This window comes from Microcebus murinus, chromosome 18 (genome assembly GCF_040939455.1).
Source record: "Microcebus murinus isolate Inina chromosome 18, M.murinus_Inina_mat1.0, whole genome shotgun sequence".
Classification (NCBI taxonomy): domain Eukaryota; kingdom Metazoa; phylum Chordata; class Mammalia; order Primates; family Cheirogaleidae; genus Microcebus; species Microcebus murinus.
Genome location: NC_134121.1, coordinates 38,331,586 through 38,352,182, shown reverse-complemented (window position 1 = coordinate 38,352,182; position 20,597 = coordinate 38,331,586). Strand labels below are relative to the sequence as shown.

The 20,597-nt window shown below is 56.3% G+C and overlaps 1 protein-coding gene across 5 annotated transcripts; it reads left to right on the top strand.

The window, feature by feature from the left end:
- The first annotated feature begins 1,667 nt into the window (after positions 1-1,667).
- XYLT2 (xylosyltransferase 2) lies at positions 1,668-18,902 on the top strand. Of its 5 annotated transcripts, none has more exons than XR_012913073.1 (13): positions 1,668-1,843; positions 8,180-8,672; positions 8,938-9,113; positions 9,368-9,570; positions 10,018-10,098; positions 10,306-10,522; positions 10,610-10,786; positions 11,055-11,317; positions 11,607-11,802; positions 12,464-12,797; positions 14,198-14,665; positions 17,817-18,014; positions 18,149-18,902. XR_012913073.1 is itself a non-coding variant. In XM_012789751.3 (11 exons), the coding sequence occupies exons 1-11, from the start codon at positions 1,709-1,711 to the stop codon at positions 14,518-14,520; spliced, it is 2,598 nt and encodes an 865-aa protein (XP_012645205.2). In that variant the 5' UTR covers positions 1,668-1,708; the 3' UTR covers positions 14,521-15,360. The 5 variants fall into 5 exon arrangements, 1 of the variants encoding a protein (XP_012645205.2); XR_012913071.1 differs by having other exon boundaries at positions 17,817-18,193; positions 18,795-18,847; XR_001160494.3 differs by having other exon boundaries at positions 17,817-18,902.
- The last annotated feature ends 1,695 nt before the right edge of the window (positions 18,903-20,597 follow it).

Sequence of the window (20,597 nt, the reverse complement as noted above, 5' to 3'; positions counted from 1 at the left end):
AGATAGGGGAAAGGACAGTCACCAAAATGTTGATTATCTCAGGGGGTGGGATTGCAGGTGACCTTTACTTTTTCCTCATTTTTTTAGGGTTTAAATGTTATATGAAAATATATTATATATATATATATATACATATATCAGTGAAAAATAAAGCTATTTTCATTGTTGGGGAGTAAGCATTGGCAGGTAGAGGTCCCTTGGGCACCTGATCTAATGAGCACATAAGATCAATATGTAATTATTAATAACATCAATTGCTTGCATGTCAACTGATGTTTTCCAAAATCCTTGAAGTGTAGGGTCTCTTAAGTAGCCAAACTGTCATCGGAAACATTGTTTACAATTCTCCCACTTAACAAACGCTGAGGAATGGAATGATTGCAAATGCCAAAGCCTCAGGAGATGATTAAAGCAGGTTTTATTTAAGTGCCATCAAATGACTGCATCTCCTGTACTCATCACAGTTTAGAATTTCCTCACCAACCTAATCTCCTGCCAACTTCCAAAATCCTCCATCACTGCCTTCAAACTTTCAAACTTTTTAAACCCATCTTGGTTTTGCTATTTTTATTACTTCCTTCCCACAGTGCTTGGCTTCACTGGCTGATAATTCGCCCTGCTCTAGTGGGCACTGCTCTACCTCTTCTCTCCTTCCTTCACTCCGTGGACCTGCCAGGTTCAGGGGAGGGTCACAGGTACTCAGACCTTGTCTAACGCGGTGCTTGACCATGCCAGGCTCTCAAAAAATGTTAGGGACGCGGGTTAGACAGGAAGTTGGGTTTCACTTGCTAAGCATTCAAAAGTGATTAAGGCATGATCCTAGAGAAATCACGACCAGATTAGTCATCAGTGCTCACTGTACTGGGCTGGGGAAGCACAGAAGATGCCATTGATGGGAGTGGGGGAGGGGGACCGCCATTAGGGCGCTGGGCCCCATAGGGGGATAGCATGCGCCAAAGTCCAGTGGTTCTCTGCAGCATCAGCATCACCTGGGAACTTGCTGAAAATGCTAATTCTGAGGCCCCACTCACGATCTACCAAAGCAGAAACTCTGGGGGGTGGGGACTAGAACCTGTTTCATCAAGCCCTCCATGTGATTCTGAAGCACGTTAGAGTTTGAAAACCACGACTCTGGCAGAGGCCTGAAGATGCTTAGGATGAGAGGGAGAGAGGAAAGGATTTGTGCAGGGCCTCGAATGCCAGTCAAGGGCTTAAGCTTTGCCCCATGGGCGCGGCCTTCAGGTTTTAAGCAGGGGCTATGCCACTCACACACCTCTCCCAACTCGTTTCGGGGCTCTAGCATTCCTGGGTCCCTGGAGCCGAGAGCATACCCCGCGCGGGGCGGAGTTCCCCGAGACTCTCGACACCAGGCAAGAGAGGTCGGGCCGCAGACCCTCCGCACCGCAGTGCAATGGGTTTGCCGTCCAGGAAGAGATGAGCACACCCGGGAGACCCGCTCGGACTGAGCCGCGGCCGGGGAGGCGAGTGCAGGAAGCGTGCGCGCAGCCCGGCGTCGGCGTCGGGGCGGGAGGCTCCGCCGGCCCAGCTCCGCCCCTAGCCGGCGGGGCGCGGCAGACCCCGCCCCGGAGGCCCCGCCCCGGCGCGCGCCCGGCCCTCCTCCCCGGCGGGGGGCTCGGCTGCGCGCCCGTGCGCGCGCCCGCGGCCGGGTTGCAGAGCTGGGCGCGCGCCCCGCGTCCCGGGCAGGAAGATGGTGGCGAGCGCGCGAGTGCAGAAGCTGGTGCGGCGCTACAAGCTGGCGATCGCCACGGCGCTGGCCATCCTGCTGCTGCAGGGCCTGGTGGTGTGGAGCTTCAGCGGCCTGGAGGAGGACGAGGCGGGCGAGGTGCTCCGACTGCCGGGCGGGCGGGCAGGCCGGGCGCGGGGGCGCGCGGGGTCCTGGCGGGGCTGCGGACGGCCCCGGCCAGGGAAGTGGGGCACGGGCCGCGTGCGTGCCCGGCGCTGGCGGTCACCTGAAGCGGGGCATCTGTCCCCCGGTGCCCTCTTCCCAGGCAGGCCTAGAGGGCTGCGCGCGGGGGCGGTGTGTGATCCGGAGACCCGGGCCGCGGGCAGACTGGGGGCTGGGGAGGGAGGAGCAGGTCATGGTGGGGTGGTCTCTGGTCCGGGAGCGATGAAGGTCAGGCGCGGGGAGCCAGGCTAGGAGGCGGGGCTGGGCCCGGGCCTGCACGGAGCTGGGGAGCCCCAGGCCAAACTTTCTGAAGTTGGGAAGGGGCGGGAGTGTGCGCGCCGTGGGCAGAGGAGTGGGGCCAAGGGACCCTGGGCATCCTTGCCCAGCTATGCCTGAGGGGCAGCGGCCAGTGAGGAAGTGGAGCTCTGTGGGGGAATACAAGCCTGGGACAAAGTGTGTACCCGGGAACTGAGGGAACAGGGAGTGACCCCGAGGGAGAGAACTGGAGGTGTGGCTTCTTCAGCCAGGGGTTTGAAGAACCTGGGTGGGTCTTCAGAAGGGGAGGAGAGGGGAAGTGAGCTGGTGAGTTGGCCTCAGGACATTAGGGAATTGGGGAGGGGGTCCCTCTGGCTCTAAGGGAATGAGGACAGCAGCAGCTGGTTTAGCAGAGCAACCACCATCCTGCTCAGTCCTAGGTCCTACCTAGCCTCAGTCCCCAAGTCCCAGTCTTGGCTGATGTGGTTTCTCCCAGAGGCCCAGATACTTTCTCCTCAATGTGGTTATGAAGGGTCCAGTGGGGTCCGAGTTCATCCTGGAAGGGCAGAGAGGACAGGCCAAACCATAAACCTAAGCCAGAGGCCAGAGTTTCCCTGGCTCCACCCCCTTGTTCTGGTGTCTTCAGGGCTCTGGGGCAGAGGTTCTGCTTGCCTTGTCCTCCTGGGCTTCTCACCTGGCAGGGTGAGGGCCAAGGGAGCCCCGATCCACTTCCGCTTCCTGCATCTTGGCAGTCTGGAAGGCCTAGTGTGGAGACTGGAAGAACTACCCTTGCCTTTTTTGGGAGAACCAAGAGGGTGGGATGGTGAGGGAAGCTGGAACGGAGTCACATGAGACCATAACTCCAAAAGGAGGTAGGGGCCAGGGAGGCTTGCTCTGTGACATCTGCTGGGAATGAGCTTGTTCTGTGTGGACCTAAGTAGGAGGAAGAGGAGGAGAGGGTTTCAGGCCTGGTTTAAGGAGATTCTTTGGGCAGATGGGACATTCTAAGACGGTACAGGCTGCCAAGGCGGTTTGGGAGCCCTCTGACCCTAGGGTATGTGAGTAGAGGCTGGTGACCACTCTAGGGAGGGGCACATCAAAGCGTCTGAGTCTTCTCCAAAATGAATGACCCTGTGTGGGATGGGTCTGTGAGTCTCTGAATGAACTGAGGTCCCTGCCGCCCTGCCCACAGCCTGGGTGGAGAACTGGGGCGGTGGAGTGGTTGGGATACTGTCCCCGACCCCCACCTCCTTCTGCAGCTGCCTGGCTGAAGCTGACAGGGGAATCCTGGAGTGGGATGGGAAAAGACTCCTGATGAACTGAAGGTTGTGCAGTCCAGGCAACCATTGATGCTTGGACCCCCTCAGCAACCATCTCACCAGGCAGCTTAACATAGTGCTTGGAAGGTGAGCACTGAATTGGACAGCCCACACACCATCCTCTTCTGCCTCTGCTACTGAGTAGACCACCAGCAAACGACCTCACCTCTTTCTGTATCCTCATGTGTCCTCCTCAAGACGGGGATAATAATAGCACCTCTCATGTTGGGTGATTATAGAGATAAAATGAAAGCAATGCCTGCGAAGCACTTGCAGGAGCTCCTGGCACATGCTAAGCTGTCAGTAAATGACTCTCATTATTATCTCAGCACTGCACATTGGGAATATGGATTCATTCATTCAATCATTCATTCAACAAATATTAAGTCCTACTTTGTATCTGGCACTGTGCTAACTCTGGGGATATAGAAATAAAATAGATGACAGCCCTGGCCTCGTGGGCAGGCAGTGTACAGGGAGAGCCAGACAGTGGAAAGGAAATGCAATAGGATAACAAGGGGCTGGTTGGGATCAGCTGGTGGGGAAGGCTTCTCGCAGGAAGAGGTGGGCAGCAGAGTGCAGGCAGAAGGCCCCGAAGAGTATGGGCTTAGCTGGGCACCCTTGAGGAATGGCCAGGAGGGTGTGGTGCTTTCCTTGGAAGAAGGTTGGATCCTGTGTGGCTGAAAGGACCACAGTGAGGGGCTCAGGTTTTACTCTAAGTGCAGTGGGAGAGAACAGACGTGTTTAAGCAGCAACAGGATCCAATGTGCTTTTAAGACGTGCACTCTGGAGGGGGCCACAGTGGATACCAGGGATGATCACTAACCTCCAAAGGGCCACTTGATAGTTTTCAAAGCTTTCACAAACACTGTCTGACCATTTATTTTAAATGCAGTCTGAGACGTCCAAAGAAGGTGGGGTGTGGGGTGAGCATTTCTGTGTTCACTGCGTGGCTCAAAGAAGGATTTCAAGAGCTACAGAGCCAGGAAGTGCAGAGGACTTGAAATGCCTCCTTAGTGGGGAGGAGGGGGCCTGTAAAGCCAGAATGTATCCAGGCTGGAGGCCTAGTCCCCACCCTCAGTAATCAGCCGGGTCCCTCATCTTGGGAGCTACTGGGGGCAGCTGTCAGGGGCACAAGCCTGGGGCCTGCTGGTGCCTGGGAGGATGAGGGGCAGAGGATGACCGCCCTCCAGAGCCTCTCTGATCCCTCCCTGCTGTCTCCTGGGCCCCCAGCCTCCTCTGGGATCGTCCTTCTCAGGGTCAGCCAGTTCCCTGCTGCAGTGCAGGGCACCACCATGCCCGTCTCCTCCCATATCCTGTCCCCTACCACAGCCAGCCTGGCCCTGTGCCCTGTGTCCTGCCCTCTCGACCAGCTTCCTGACTCACTGACACTGGCTTCCACCCTGAGAGCCCACAGCTCTCAGCCATCTCTACCCACCTAAGCTTGGGCATGTCCTTCTTTGCTTCCTGTGTGGCCAGGTCGGATGTTACCAGGCTGATACACACTTAGTCAGTGGGCTGCATTCACCCTTCCCAGGGGCTGTCCAGCCAAGGTGCCCTTCCCAGTGTGGGTACAGAATAGGGCCTGCTGCCACCTCTTGCAGGTATCTCTTCTCAGATGTGGTTGGACACCCTAGCTCTCTCTGGCCACCTCTCAAGAGATCAAAGGGCTAGCTGGGTGCTGGGCACAGAGGGGCTGGGGTCTAGGGTGTGGGGCTGGGACTCTGGCTGTAGGTGACTGTCAGCCTGCCAATGTGAGGTTCCTGCCATGCTGAGACAGGGGAGGGAAGGAAGGTCTTAGGGAGTGAGGAGCAGAGAGAGCCCAGTCCCCAGTGACGTCCATGGTATGAGGGTCTAGGACCTCTCTCTTGACTTCATAGTTGACTGTTTCCTCCTCCCCTTCCAGTAGTAATAATGACAAGGACAGCAGCATTTATTGAATGCTGCACCTATGCCAAGAGCTCTACATGCATTCATTCAGCAAACACTTACTGAGTGTCTACTATTGCCAGACACTCTCCCGAGCTGCAGGAACATTAATATGTCAGTGAGCAAAACAACAAAAATCCCTGCCCTTGTGCAGCGTACGATCTTGTGAGGGGACAGCACCAGAATAACACTGTATAGAATAAATGATAGAAGGCATAAAGTGCTACAGGGAAGATGAAGCAGAGGATGAGGGAGGGCTGGAGCTTTCACTGCAGTGGTCGGGGTGGGCTGACTGAGAAGGTGCCATCTGAACAAAGAACTGAAGGCGGTGAGGAATGAGCTGGGGTGGGGAGGGGATGCCAGGCACAGGGGCAGCGAGTGCAAAGGCCAGAGCCAAGAGTGCCAGTGGGATAGAGGGACATGGAGAAGGCCACTGCTGGTAGAGAAGAGTGACCATGAAAGGGTTCGTAGGAGATGAGGTTAGAAAGGACCAAGAGGCGAGAGGGGACAGGCAGACACAGCTCAGCTAGCCTCTGCAGGCTCTTGTAAGGGCTTTGGTTTTTATCCTAAAAGGCTGGGGAGATGGGACCTAAGTTTCAGCAGGACGCTGGAGGCTCCGATGAGAACAGACTGCAGCAGAAGGAGTAGGAGCTGGAAGTCCAGGAGTGCAGGCAGGAGCCAGCAAGGGGCAGTGAGGAGGGAGCAGAGTCCGAGTGTGTTCTGAAGGTCGCCCCCACAGGATGGCCTGATGGAGTGGAGGTGGGTATGAGGGAAGAAGAGTCAGAGATGACTCCCAGAAGTGTCTGGCCTGAGCAGCCTGTGGGGCAGCCTGAAGCAGGGGCAGGCTGGAGAGGAGGCACGGGAGTTGAGTGTTGGAGAGGGGATTGGAGGGGGCTGTGAGGTTCCCGAGGGGGCTGTCAGGGAGGCTGGTGGAAGCCAAATGCCTGGAGGTTCAAGGGAGCAACCCAAGCCAGAGGTGAATCTGGGAGTGTGGATGGAGCTTAGACAGAGAGACTGAAGAAGTCACTCAGGAAGCGAAGGAGCTGGGACAGGGAAAGGCCCCAGGGCATGCTGTGGGGGATGAGGAGGTACCAGGAAGACTGGCAGGGAGTGGAAGTAGAGACAGGTGAGAAGCCAGGCCGGTATCCCGGAAACCAAGTGAGAAGGGGGCTTCAAGGAAGACAGCGTGATCATTAAGTCATGCTGCTGAAAGGCCAAGAAAGGAGAGGACCTGGCATCGGAGAGCTTGTGGCGTGGTGGAGGGGAAGGCCCGTGGGAGAGGGTTTAGGGTGAACAGAGAGAAAGGAGTGAGGACGGCGGGCGGAGACGGCTCTGGGCCGCATTATCTCATGCTGTATCTCATGTGATACTCACAGCTGGGGGACTGTGCTCAGACAAGCTAGGGACTGCTAGTGAGTTGGCAGAGCTAGGCTTAGCACCCGCCCCAGAAACTCCAGTGCGTTCACTCGTGCCTCTTGCTTCTCCATCCCTTCCACATCTAACCCACAAGACACAGCCAGACGTCCCCTGTGTGCCAGCTGCTCTGCCAGGCCCTGGGAGACAGAGCTGACGTGCCTCTCCTCAAGGAGTTCACTGTCTGCTAGAGGAACATCCGGGTCCCCGGAGCTCAGCACACCCCACTGGGGCAGACGGGGTAGCTGCACACCAAAGGACTGGGAGCTGGACTGAAAGCATGGATGGGATTTGGTCAGGCAGGGAGAGCAAGGGAGGAGGTGGGTGGACATGCCGTTCAAGCCAGAGCAGGCCATCTAGGGAAGCAGGGGCCAAGGCTCGTACAGCCAGGAAGCAGGGGCATGGCAGCCAAGGAGCACATCACTGCAGAGTTCCCTTCAAAGGAGAACCTGTTGCAAGTGCGGTGAGGTGACAGCCTCCAGCTGCCGGCACCTTCAGGCCCTGTCTTGGTTGCAGCTGAGCATGGAGGCAGCACGAGGGCTCGAGTCTGCAGGCCGTGCTGTGCTGTCTTCCCACTGAGCTGGCCAGGACTTCCTCCGCGCTGCGCTGCAGGCTGAAGTTCCCCTGCCCCTCTCCTGGCATGGCTGTCTCCTTAGTGTTCTGAAGCCTTTCCCTGCCAGCTCCCGCCCTGCTCCCCCGTCATCCACAGGTGTACCCCAACAAATCTCTTGTCTTGATCTCTGCTTCCCAGAGGACCCAACCAATACTGAAGTCTCAGGTTTCACCTCTAGTCCTCCCTGCTGGACTAGAGGGCACCTCTAGTCCTCCCTCTTCACTCTGTTGTGGCCTCAGTATCCCCACATGGAAATGCCTTAGTCGATAGAATGCTTTGGCTTCATTTGGAAATTAGAGTCTACTGAGGAGCACTGTCTCTTCCCAGCCCCTGGTAGGAGTTCTGGGTCTTAGGTAGACACTCCTGTGTCCTCTGCAAGGGGGTCTCCACTCCCTTCCCTTGGGACACATGTGGATGTTCATTTTAACATCTGCTGAAAAAGAAAGTGGTATCTGAGTCCACAGCAAAAATAGAAGCACAGTGCCGTGTGATCTGAGAGCTGGTGGGGCACAGGAGGTGAGATGGCACAGTGGAGGGAAGGCCGATGCTTCCTCAGCTGCTGGTCAGGCAGGTGTCCCAGTGGCAGTGCTGTTTGCACAGAGTCCTCAGGTGAACAGAACTTGTCTCGGTAAAGGGTGGGCAGGAGCCTCTAGGTCTGAGGGTGCCCCTAGCCGAGATGGAGCTCAAGGAGCAGGAGGAGGTACGTGACTGCCCCAGTGATCTGTGTCTGCGCGTCTTTTACAGAAAGGAAGGCAGAAGAAGCCACGGCCGCTGGACCCTGGCGAGGGCTCCAAAGACACCGACAGTTCGGCAGGGCGGCGGGGCAGTGCGAGCAGAAGGCATGGGCGCTGGCGGGGCCGTGCTGAGAGCCCAGGCGTGCCCGTGGCCAAGGTGGTACGGGCAGTAACGAGCCGGCAGAGAGCCAGCCGACGTGTCCCGCCCGCCCCACCCCCGGAGGCCCCAGGCCGGCAGAACCTGAGTGGGGCAGCAGCTGGGGAGGCGCTGGTAGGGGCAGCTGGTTTCCCGCTACATGGAGATACAGGAAGTGTGGAGGGCGCCCCCCAGCCCACGGACAACGGCTTCACCCCTAAGTGCGAGATTGTGGGCAAGGATGCGCTGTCTGCACTGGCCCGGGCCAGCACCAAGCAGTGCCAGCAGGAGATTGCCAACGTGGTGTGCCTGCACCAGGCTGGAAGCCTCATGCCCAAGGCTGTGCCCCGGTACTGCCAGCTGTCTGGTGAGGGACAGGGATGCTCCAGTCCTTCCGAGGCCTGGGTGGGGAGGTGGCATGGCCCAGATCATCACCCCCATTTCTCAGAGAAGAAAGCTCAGAGTTTTCATGCCGTGTACCTAATAAGTGGCAGAGGTGAAGCAGGGACCCAGGAGCATCGGGCTCCAGTCCAGGCTTCTTCCTCTGGAAGGCAGGCAGCCCCCTCTTCCCTTCCCACCCCACCCTGTGACTTAGGCAGGGCCTCACCGATGCCCCTGTTGCCTATTCTCAGGGAAGATGAGTCCCGGCATCCAATGGGACGAGATGCGGGCCCAGCAGCCCGTGGATGGCCCCCCAATTCGGATTGCCTACATGCTGGTGGTCCACGGCCGCGCTATCCGCCAGCTGAAACGTCTCCTCAAGGCTGTCTACCATGAGCAGCACTTCTTTTATATCCATGTGGACAAGGTACTGTGGGTGGGGGAGGCCAGGGATCTGGGGTGAGCAGAGACAAGACACAGAAGGGCACAGACAGAGTCTCTGACCTGGCTTGGGTACCCTAGATATAGGGAGACTGAAGCCCAGAATCGGGGAGGGGCCAGTGTGGCTGGCACAGTGGTTAGGAGCTTTATCCATTTCATGTCACTTATACTCTGTCCTGGGGTGTGAGTGGGGGCAGTTACAATGCCCAGCTGCATCTGCCGAGTGTCTCCTCTCCCCAGCGTTCCAACTACCTGCACCGTGAGGTGGTGGAGCTAGCCCAGCTGTATGACAACGTGCGAGTGACACCCTGGCGCATGGTCACCATCTGGGGCGGGGCCAGCCTCCTGAGGATGTACCTGCGGAGCATGCAGGACCTGCTAGAGGTGCCTGGTTGGGCCTGGGACTTCTTCATCAACCTCAGTGCCACCGACTACCCAACCAGGTATGGAGTTGGGGCTCGGAATCCTCTGGATGGGAGGGGAGGCCTGTCTGGGCATTGGGTTAGAGGACCCTGATGGACTCCCTCCCCTACCCCAAGTCCATTCTGGGACCTGTACTGCCCAGACATGGCCCCAGCCATGTTCTAGGGAAGGGGTTGCTGCAGGATGATCTGAGAACTGAGAATGACAGGAGAAGGGCAGAAGGAGGAGCCAGAGGTCAGTACCTGGGGTGCCGGGTCAGGCGGCAGGGGGTAGAGGAAAGATGGGATGGTCTTCCTTAGGGGCCTCCAGTGCCCACCACCCCAGAGCAGCAGCTGGGGGTAGGCCACATGGCCAGACAGCTCTGAGGAAGGAAGGGCCAGGGTGGAGGTAGAGAGTACTGGGGTCTGCCCTGGGCCAGTGACTGAGCATCCCTCACACATGGCTGCCGGCCACCCATTCCTCACCAGGACCAATGAGGAGCTGGTGGCATTCCTGTCCAAGAACCGGGACAAGAATTTCCTCAAGTCCCATGGCCGGGACAATTCCAGGTGAGGGGGATGGGGAAGGAGGCCTTGGTGCTGGGGTCTCATCCCAACCTCTCCCACACAGTGGGGCTGAGGGGGGCTCTGTGGCCCCAGCCCTGGGTTACAGAGCCTCCAGCCAATCACAGATTGAGGAGTGCTGGTTGCCAGGTGGGTGAAAACTGAGGCCCCACCCTGCAGGACCCTCAGCTATTGCTCTTCTGCCACCCACAGGTTCATCAAGAAACAGGGCCTGGACCGGCTCTTCCATGAGTGTGACTCACACATGTGGCGCCTGGGTGAGCGGCAGATCCCAGCGGGCATCGTGGTGGATGGTGGCTCTGACTGGTTTGTGCTGACACGCAGCTTCGTAGAGTACGTGGTGTACACAGACGACCCGCTGGTGGCCCAGCTACGCCAGTTCTATACATACACACTGCTCCCAGCTGAGGTGGGTGATCAGACAGGCACGAAGGCCAGGGAGGGCATGGGCTGGGCGGCCCACAGCTCACCTTCCGCCCTCCCTTGCTACCTGCAGTCCTTCTTCCACACGGTGCTGGAGAACAGCCTGGCCTGTGAGACCCTCGTGGACAACAACCTGCGGGTCACCAACTGGAACCGCAAGCTGGGCTGCAAGTGCCAGTACAAGCACATCGTGGACTGGTGCGGCTGCTCCCCAAATGACTTCAAGCCACAGGACTTCCTACGGCTGCAGGTGCTTGTCTGTGGCCAGAGAGGCTGCCCTTTGCTAGGCCTACACCCAGCTTTCACTCTGAACTTCCCGAGGTCAGGAGGGCAGGGTAGGCCAGTCAGAGAATCAGGGGGGGCCTCCATCTGGGGCAGCCCTCGGGGATCTGGGGCTACAGCAGCAGCAGGAAAAGCTGCAGGAGGCTGATCTCCAGGCAGTGCTGTGAGGGGCCAGCCCCTGCTGTGCTCTCTGGCACCTCCAGAGCCCTTCACCTTCCTTGCCTCTCCCGCTCCAGCAAGTCTCCAGACCCACTTTCTTCGCCCGCAAGTTTGAGTCAACTGTGAACCAGGAGGTACTAGAAATCCTGGACTTCCACCTGTATGGCAGCTACCCCCCTGGCACGCCAGCCCTCAAGGCCTACTGGGAGAACATCTACGATGCGGCTGATGGCCCCAGTGGGCTCAGTGATGTCATGCTCACTGCTTACACTGCCTTCGCCCGCCTCAGCCTGCGCCATGCTGCCACTGCCACGCCCCCACTGGCTACCCAGCTCTGCAGGTGAGACCCCCCTCTGACATACAGCAGGTCCTCAAGGTTTGGTGCCCTATGGGAAAGCCAATCAGAGACCGACAACCCCAGCCCACAGTGAGCCCCCAGTCCGAGGTAGGGAAAAATGCAAATACAAAAAAAGAAGGCAAGAGCCAGGCACGTAGGTGCTGTGGGGTGTGAGATTTGGGGCAAAGGAAGTGGCTGGGGATGGGACTCCCCAGAGCCCCCTCTCTGGGACTCCAGGTCAAGTTGAGTGTGCTGATGGCATCTCCCTTTCTCCCTGCTGGAACCTTCTTAGGTTTGAGCCCAGGGGCTTGCCGTCCAGCGTGCACCTGTATTTCTATGACGACCATTTCCAGGGCTACCTGGTGACGCAGACGGTGCAGCCCTCAGCCCAGGGGCCAGCAGAGACGCTTGAGATGTGGCTGATGCCCCAGGGGTCGCTGAAGCTGTTGGGGCACAGTGACCAGGCCAGCCGGCTCCAGAGTTTGGAGGTGGGACAGGTCCCCCCCCCTTGTTTTCTCTTGACCCCTAGCAAGACTCAGGTTAGTGGGATGAAAGGGACAGACACCAAGGGAGGGGTAAGAACTTGGTTAGGCCTTTATGGACTGGGTTCACTGGGCTTTTTCCCAGCAATGGCAGCCTTGGTGATGCTCCATGTAGACATCCTGTGTCACCCCTGCATGTGCACTTTGAGGAGCAGCTCCCAGTTGGGAGGCCCAGACTATGCAGTAAGGAGGGAGGGAGGGTTCGTTCCACTACAGTACAAGCCTGGTTCACTGGGCTCTCCTAAACTATAGAGATTTCTTCTAGAGGGACTTGGACATTCAAGTTGGGCCAGATAATTAAGCTTTTGGGTGGCTCCCCAGTCTCTCTTAGAGGCTTTGGCTTCACGTGGAATGGTCTCTGGGTAGGGCCCATCTCTACCTTATGTCTGCACCACTGTGGAGCAATTCAGAATGGAAACTTAGATCTCAGAGTTGGCAGAGATATTAAAGATCTCCTAGTCTGACCCCTTCATTTTACAGATGGGGAAAGAAACTGAGGCCAAGAAAGAGACAGTGACTGTCCTGAGGTTACACAGTGAGAGGCAGCATCAGAGTAGAGAGAAAGACCTCTTCCCGGGCTCTTGCCCAGCTGCCTCCTTCCCTACAGGTTGGCACCGAGTGGGACCCCAAAGAACGTCTTTTCCGGAACTTTGGGGGGTTGCTGGGGCCGCTGGATGAGCCCGTGGCCATGCAGCGCTGGGCCCGGGGCCCCAACCTCACAGCTACCGTGGTCTGGATTGACCCAACTTATGTGGTAGCCATATCTTACGACATCACAGTAGATGCAGAGACTGAAGTCACGCAATACAAGCCTCCACTGAGCCGGCCCCTGCGGCCAGGGGCCTGGACTGTTCGACTGCTTCAGTTCTGGGAACCTCTGGGTGAGACCCGTTTCCTTGTGCTGCCCTTGACCTTCAACCGCAAACTACCTCTCAGGAAAGGTAAGGATGTAGTTCCCAAATGATGCCCCAAAGCCAGACAGAATAGGATTTGCCAGGGAGCTTACTCCCTAGAGTAAGGGACGGGGGAAAGGATGGGCCTTGAGCTTCTATCCCTTAGCATGCCAGGGTCCTGCCCTGTGTTATGGTAGAAAGGGAAGTTTTAGGGTCAGGCAGACCTGGGTCTGGAACATAGCTCCGACAGTTTAATTGGCCTTTTGTCCTTGGAAACCATTTGGCTTTCCTGGGCCTCTGTCTCATCACATGTAAAGTAGGAGTGGTACAATTAACGGAGACCTGGGTGCATGCAGCACAAATCCACCCAACCTAGCTCAAGTTAAAAAAGGGAAATTATTGGAAGAATGCAGAGCTCCCCTTCATAGAACCCAGGAAAGGTCTCAGGTCTCACCAGGAACCAGAGGTGCTTTCTCCATCTCTCTGGGGCCATCTTGTCCCTCATGCTGTCCTGTCTCTGCATATTGGCCTCAGGCTCTGGCTCTTTTTGCTTCTCCATATGTGGCTTATTAGTGCAACAGAGACTGGGCAGGGCCTCTTGGTCTCTAGGTTCCACATTCTTGGGATACCAACCTGATTGGCCATCCTAGTCCACTATGTGGCAGGTGGGCAGGGTCACGTGGCTCTCCACTCATTTGGCTAAGGCTATGGGAACAGGCTCTAAACAGAGGCATGGGCCGGGCAGACTCCTGCAAGGGAAGGCCTGATACAGGTAACCGTCCCTGGGAGATGTTAGGGACAAGTGTGTGGGGAGGAGTGGCTAGGTTGCAGCAGGTGCTCAATCAGTAGATGTTTCCTTCCAGCACATCCTATCACAAGAAGGTGTGTAAGAGCAGGGGTAGCCTAGAGGAGGGGGTGCTGGGGCTGCAGCAGATCCAGGGTGGGCAGGCTATGTCCTCTGTGCTCCTGGATCTCCCGGTCTAGGGAAGGACACAGAGGAAGGCCAGCTGCACAGCAGGTGGGGACTGGGGCTGAGCCTCAGAGAAGGAGAGGCATGCTCTAAGCCAAGGGGACAAAGTTGGCTGATGTCTGTGCATGAGGGGCCGAGGGCCTGAGTACAGGCTTCTGAGGGTTCTGGGAGCCACTGATGATGGTCCGGAAGGGGTACAGGTGACACAATCAGACTGTTACCTTATTTTCTACAGTGCCTTGGACCTACTGTTTTACTTAATCCTAAAGTTGGGAATCCAGGGATTACTGCCTTGGTTTTATAAAACTAACAGTTTTACAGGCACAGAAAATTCCTTGGGTTAGCCCAAGGCTGCTCAGCAAGCAGTGGCTTGGTGGTAGAACTGGGACAAGAACCAGGGTGCCCAGACCTGACTCCTGGGTCTGGCTCTGTGGAATCTGTTGGGTGGGGTGTGCTTACTACCTGATCTGCCCCCCAGATGATGCCAGCTGGATGCATGCAGGGCCACCCCACAATGAGTACACAGAGCAGAGTTTCCAGGGCCTGAGTGGGATCCTGAACCTGCCTCAGCCAGAGCTCATGGAGGAGGCCGCCCGGCAGCACGCGGAGCTCACTGGCCATGCACTCGAGGCCTGGACAGATGGGGAACTGAAGGGCTTCTGGTCTGTGGCTGGACTGTGTGCCATGGGCCCCTCTGCCTGCCCATCCCTGGAGCCCTGCAGACTGACCAGCTGGAGTTCTCTGTCCCCCGACCCCAAATCGGAGCTGGGGCCTGTCAAAGCAGATGGGCGACTCAGGTAGCAGGGCCCCAGCCAGCACCCCTGGAGGACCCGGGGAATTGCACCTTATGGACAACAGAGGGCTGTCCCCTCTCACAGGCAAGAACCAGAGGCCCAAGCAGCACATCCATTTCAGCCATCAAGAACCCACACAGACGGCAGGGAAGGTGGGCACAGCGTAACTATGGCGGCTGTCTCTGCTAGGGACCAGAGGGTTGGCGCGAACATGAGAAGGGCTCCAGCAGCGTTCCATGCCCAGCTCTTCCTCACCTTCCTCTCTAGTACTTTTTTTTTTTTTTAATTTAAAAAGGAAAGTGGGTGGTGGGGGCAGGAACTAGAAACAGAAGATGTGCAATAGGGCTCCGAGCAGCCCCAGGAAGTGGGCCATGGCTGTGGGAGCGGGGGCCTGCTGCACCCACGTGTTGTTGCTCTGAATGAGGCTGGGCCCGCTTTGCTCTCCAGGGCCTTATCCCCAGCCTGGGCCTGTGGTGCTCTTGGCTGAGGCTCTGCAGGGGTGCAGGTGCCCTGCCAGGCTCTCAGGCCCTGAGAACAGGTGATATGGGGGGCACTGCAGAGCTGGGCTCTAACAGGACAGTCTCTCCTCTTATGGCCAGGGGACCTAGAAGAGGGCTGAGGCTGGCTCCAGGACTTTCAAGCATACCCTGCCCTTTGATGGGACAGGAGGGCATGAAGGCCTGAGACCAGTGCAGAGTTTCCTGGGCCCTGGAAGGGTGAGCCCTCATGAGCAGCGTGCGAGAAGACCCTATCAGGGCTCTCAGGAGAACCTGGAGTAGCACTGTGCCTGAAGCTCAGCGTGAAGTCTGAAATATGCAACAGAAGAAATATATCTCTATCTCTCTAAGCTGAGCCTCTGTGTTTTTCCTCCTGGATGTCAGGGAAGCATCATAATTTGTTGGGTATTCTCCTAGAAGACTTAGCTGGTACTTTGGTACCATCCTCAAGAAGGCAAAGGTATCTTTCCTCCAGAGTGGGAACAGGTTAGAATCCATTCAAGAGCCAGAAGGGACTCAAGAACTCATCTAATCCAGCTCCCTGGTTTTCTGAAGTGCTAACAGGCCCAGAGAGGCTCAGAGACTTGCTTATTGCCACCCAGCAGGCCAGTGGACCAGCAGGACTCAAGCTTAGTTTGAGAGCCCTGACCTAGCACTCCTGCCCCCACCACCAGGCCCCGAGTCATGGTGGATGCTGGCTTCTCTGTGTTCACTGTCACCAGGGCCCATCCTAGAAGCCCAGCCCTGCCTTATGGAACACCCTCAAGAAGAAAGGCAATGCCAGGCATGGCCCCATGGTCACCATTGGAATTTTCCCTATAGGGGCAGGAACAGCAGAGACTTGGGTCCCTGGCCACTGCCCTAGGACCTGGGAGGGCCATTTGGAAAGGTCTGTTCATCCTCCCTGTTTCCCAAGCCCCCCTCTCCCTCCCCTTTCTTTGATAGCCAGGGCTCTGTCAGTCCTTCACACCTTATTTAATGTGGGAGGAGCAAGGGCGAAGGCTTCTAGACCTCTAAAATCACCCTATCAGCCAGCCACACTGATCTCATTAGTTCAGCTCAGGGACAAATTCCTGCCCAGGCTGCCACATGTCATGTTTCCTAGTTGCCAGGAGAGGGCACTCCTGACCAACAATAACAGCGTTTGGGTGGATTTGTTTTGTTTTCTTTTTTAGCCACGGTGCTGACCTTACATGCAGTTAGTTCTCCCACTTAATCCTCACAACCCTTGTAGGCAGGCACTTTTATTATCTTCATTTAACAGATCAGGACACTGAGGCTCAGAGCTGTGAAATGAAGAGCCCAGCTAGACTCATAGCTAGCTATTAGATGGTGGCAAGCAGGCTTCAGAGTGCTCAGTTGCAACAGTCTCCGCTCTCAGGAGAGCCTGGCTGGACAGGTAACTAGGAAGGAGCTAACAGCAAAAACTCAAAAGAAATGGTGTTTGGGTTCAGAGACTAAGATGATTATTTCTTCTGGCTCCTGTTTCTTTCTTTCTTTCTTTTTTTTTTGAGACAGAGTCTCACTGTGTTGCCCGGGCTAGAGTGCCATGGTGTCAGTCTAGCTCACAGCAACCTCAAACTCCTGGGCTCAAGCGATCCTCCTGCCTCAGCCTCCCGAGCATCTGGGACTACAGGCATGTGCCACCATGCCTGGCTAATTTTTTCTATATATTTTTAGTTGGCCAATTAATTTCTTTCTATTTTTAGTAGAGATGGACTCTCGATCTTGCTCAGGCTGGTTTGAATTCCTGACCTTGAGCGATCCGCCTGCTTCCCCCTCCCAGAGTGCTAAGGATTATCTGGCTCCTGTTTTAGTGAACATCTGAAGCTGTACTCTGGTTCTCTAGAATGTCGGGGTTTTTATTTCCCAACATCAAAAAATTAAGTTAGTTCAGCATATTAGGCACAGGCAGTAAATATCAGAATATTTAAACTCTGCTGGCCAAGAACTCACAAACCATCCTGTGGGTTTAACTCGGGCTGTGGCTGTTGAGTCCCCTGCCATTCTCCATCATATTATACGAGGTCCTAGTTATCATTGTCACCTGCTGTAAACATTTTGAGTTTGTGTTCCTTTTTAGCCCAGCAAATCCTCAGATCCTGGCTGAGGCTTCTGATTTAACTGGTCTGAGGTGGCAACCCAGCAATGGTATGCTTTTAAGGCTCCCCAGGTGGTTCTAACGCAGGCAGGCATGAGAACTGGGGAAGTCTAGCCCCACCCTAGCTGCTCTGATGGGCTTGTCTTGGCCCCACCGAGTTAGAAGCACAGCAGGACAAAGCAGCCAGGACTCCTGACAGGTTCAGAGGGCACCCTTGGGGACGCAGGCACATTCTCTTCCTTGTTCAGGTCACTGAGGCAAGTGTAAGCCGGCTTCTCCACCTGAGTTCCTGGCAGTGTTCCCCACCCCTCACCTTTCTGTAGGGGTAGCTTGGCCTGGAGGCTTGGGTTTTTTTAGGTTTCTTTGAAATCTTCCCCTGGCTGAGCCCCTGGGGTCAAGATTAGGATTCAGCCCAGGCAGGACATGGGGGTGGGGGCGGGGAGCAGGCTCAGGCAGGCTGGGCCCCCAGAGCTGCACAATAACTGCCTCGGAGGGAAGAGAGCCTGGGCAGAGAGGCTTTTGTATTTTGTGGCCCGCGTGCCCGGTTTCCAGGGCAACCGCGGACACCAGGGGAACCTTAGAGGTGGAAGCCAAGTCCAGAGGACAGCCAATTGGCACCCAGAGCCCAGTTACCTGGGCCAATGGGAAGTGGAGGTGGGCAGTCGGGCTGGGAGGGATCTGGGCGACTTGGAGCTTCCCTGTCAGGTTCAGCAGAAGCCAGGCCTGTTCCCGCCAACCTCTTCTCCAGAAGGTTGGAGAGGGACTCTCACAGCTAACAGGCATGCAGAGAGGACTGCCATCTACGGAACACTAGGCCATGGCACAGCATCAACCAGGACAAGGAGGGGCAAGAGAGGCTGAGAACCTGGAGAGCTGCTCACAGATGTCCCTGCTCTGAATGAAGTTAGTCCTCTGTGCCTGGGTTCCTCGGGAGGGGTGTGGCACCAGGGGGAAGGGCCAGCTCTGTGGCCCTGCTGGCTGCCCTCAAAGCCAATGCCATTTCTTGGCACCCTCTGCCACCGCTTCTCCATGTGCAGAGATCACCATGGACAACAGCCTCCTAGCCATAGTCGTGGCCACTGGTGAGTACTCACTGCCGTTCTGAGTCCCAGGGATGCGGCAGAAGCACTCTTCCATAAACTGGAAGCCCAGCCTTTTCTTCTATAGGGTAACCTAGAGCAATATCCCTCCCCGAGCCACTTGGGAAGAAGATCGTGTATGGTTTGTGTTTGATCCCTGAGGTCCCTTCCCTGTCAGTGCCAAGTTCTACCATATTCCACAGACTTTGATAAACAGGAGAGAGTCTGGGCACAAGGGAGTTCAGGCTCTTGGGTCCTCTCCTGCCATCTCAATCCACTGTTTCTAAGGGAATCTGCTCCTCCTTCCCTGAGTTTGTCCCTTTGTAAAACCTCCCTTACACACATCACTCCTTCCCTGGGCTGAAGGTGGAGACGGGATAAAGCTACTCTGCTCTCCCTCACAAATCTCTGCCCCAGGGAGGTGATGCGGTGGCAAAAAGGGAGCTGCCTGCAACTGAGTTTGCCTTGCGTGTTGAGCTGACACCAGACCAAGTGGGTCATTCCTGCACCAACTTCTGGAGCGGAATTCCAATCTGGGGAAGAGCTGGACCCATGCTTGCGGGGTCCAGGCTGCCCCCTGACTGTGCCTCTGGGGGGAGGGTAGTTTCATCCCTGGTGTTCATCATGGCCATCCTGCTGCTACTGCTGCATCAGCGCGACCTCCAGTGCTGCCAGGTCCTCTGCTCCTGCCACTTCTTTCGGAGTCCCAACCAACACGTAAGCACCCCTACCCACCAACCTCTTGCCGGTGCCCCTCCACCCCAATCCTAACCAAAGGGCACCTGTGCTCTGGCCAAGGAGAAGCAACTGTTTGTTCAGTATGGAAGGGGCCTTCGGAATCTCTTCTCTGATGAACTCAATTGCATCCGGCCTGGGTTTCAGGGCAGCAGTGTGGAAAGGGTTAATAAGATCCTGGCTAGGCCCCTCCCTAGCCATTGTCATAACAGGACTCAGTACAGGGAGCTGCTCAGTAAAGATAAGGGTCTTTTTCCAGCTCCCCAGGGAAAGCACAGAGCCCCGACTTCTGTGGGATGGGATAAATGGCAACTGCAGCACTGTCAGTCCTTTCCCCAGGGACAGGGAACCATATGGCATCATGCATAGAAAGCAAAAGAAATCTGAGCTGCACCCATCCCAGGCTCTGACACCCCAACTCTGGGGACCAGCCTGGGATGGAGAGAGAGGGCCAGGAGGCGGCTTTCTGACTCTCCCTCTAAAGGTCATCAGAGCTGACTACCAGATGATGAGAGTGAGCCAGTGCCCAGAAAGCAGAGGAACCTCTTTATACCCAAGTGCATTTCAGAAATGCCGAGGGTCCGTGCTTTGTGCCTTGGCCTCAGTGGAGAGGACTAAAGAGATGGAGAAAGGGACATGGGGGACAAGAAGGGGTTTGGGCTCTGCTCTCTTGCATGCTGACCTAAATCCTGAGCTTCACTGGAGCTGCCCTTCATGATCCTCAGGGCTTCCCCCCTCTGTACTTGAGCACCATGGGATGCTCCACCGTGGTCCAGCCAGTGGAAAGCAGCGGAGAGGCCCTGGGGATGCAGGTAAGGATCTTTGGGGCTGCCACCTGGGAGATGGAGAAAGGATATGCCTGGGTCCTGAAGGCAGGCAAGGAACCTAGTGTGGTTAGGTGGACTAAAAAGAATGCAGGGGAGGCGGGCGCGGTGGCTCACGCCTGTAATCCTAGCACTCTGGGAGGCTGAGGCGGGCGGATTGCTCGAGGTCAGGAGTTCGAAACCAGCCTGACCAAGAGCGAGACCCCGTCTCTACTATAAATAGGAAGAAATTAATTGGCCAACTAATATATATATAAAATTAGCCGGGTATGGTGGCGCATGCCTGTAGTCCCAGCTACTCGGGAGGCTGAGGCAGCAGGATTGCTTGAGCCCAGGAGTTTGAGGTTGCTGTGAGCTAGGCTGATGCCACAGCACTCACTCTAGCCTGGGCAACAAGCGAGACCTGTCTCAAAAAAAAAAAAAAAAAAAAAAAAAAGAATGCAGGGGAAAGGCTGGGGTGAAGCTTCAAGTGGCTTGTTGAAGAGGAGGAGACAGTGCAGTACACCTGAACTTAGGCTTAGTCTGGGAAAGAGGATCCAGATAAAAGCTGGATAATGGTGGTGCATTCCTCCCTGACTCCCTTGGCTTTTCTTGGTCACAGGGCCATCCTCAGAGGAACGAGATATTCTGTGTAGGGCTGCTCAGCAGCCACCAGCTACCCCTGTGGCAGCCAGCTCGCCTGCCCAGCTATGAGAGTGTTCGGAAGAAGGATCGGCAGCAGCAAATTCACCAGCTGATTGCACAGCGCTTCGGGCTCTGGGCCTGCAGAGAGGTGAAATTCCAGCCCTCCCAGCCTTGGGTGCCCTGGGTAACTGAGCTGTTCCCATAATATTCTTTTATACAAAATG

Excerpts from the sequence above, each read along its gene's own strand:
- XYLT2 (XM_012789751.3), top strand. The coding sequence starts at position 1,709 with ATGGTGGCGAGCGCGCGAGTGCAGAAGCTGGTGCGGCGCTACAAGCTG. Across the intron at positions 9,114-9,367 it reads TTTATATCCATGTGGACAAG|CGTTCCAACTACCTGCACCG; the intron begins GTACTGTGGGTG and ends TCCTCTCCCCAG. Across the intron at positions 10,787-11,054 it reads AGGACTTCCTACGGCTGCAG|CAAGTCTCCAGACCCACTTT; the intron begins GTGCTTGTCTGT and ends CTCCCGCTCCAG.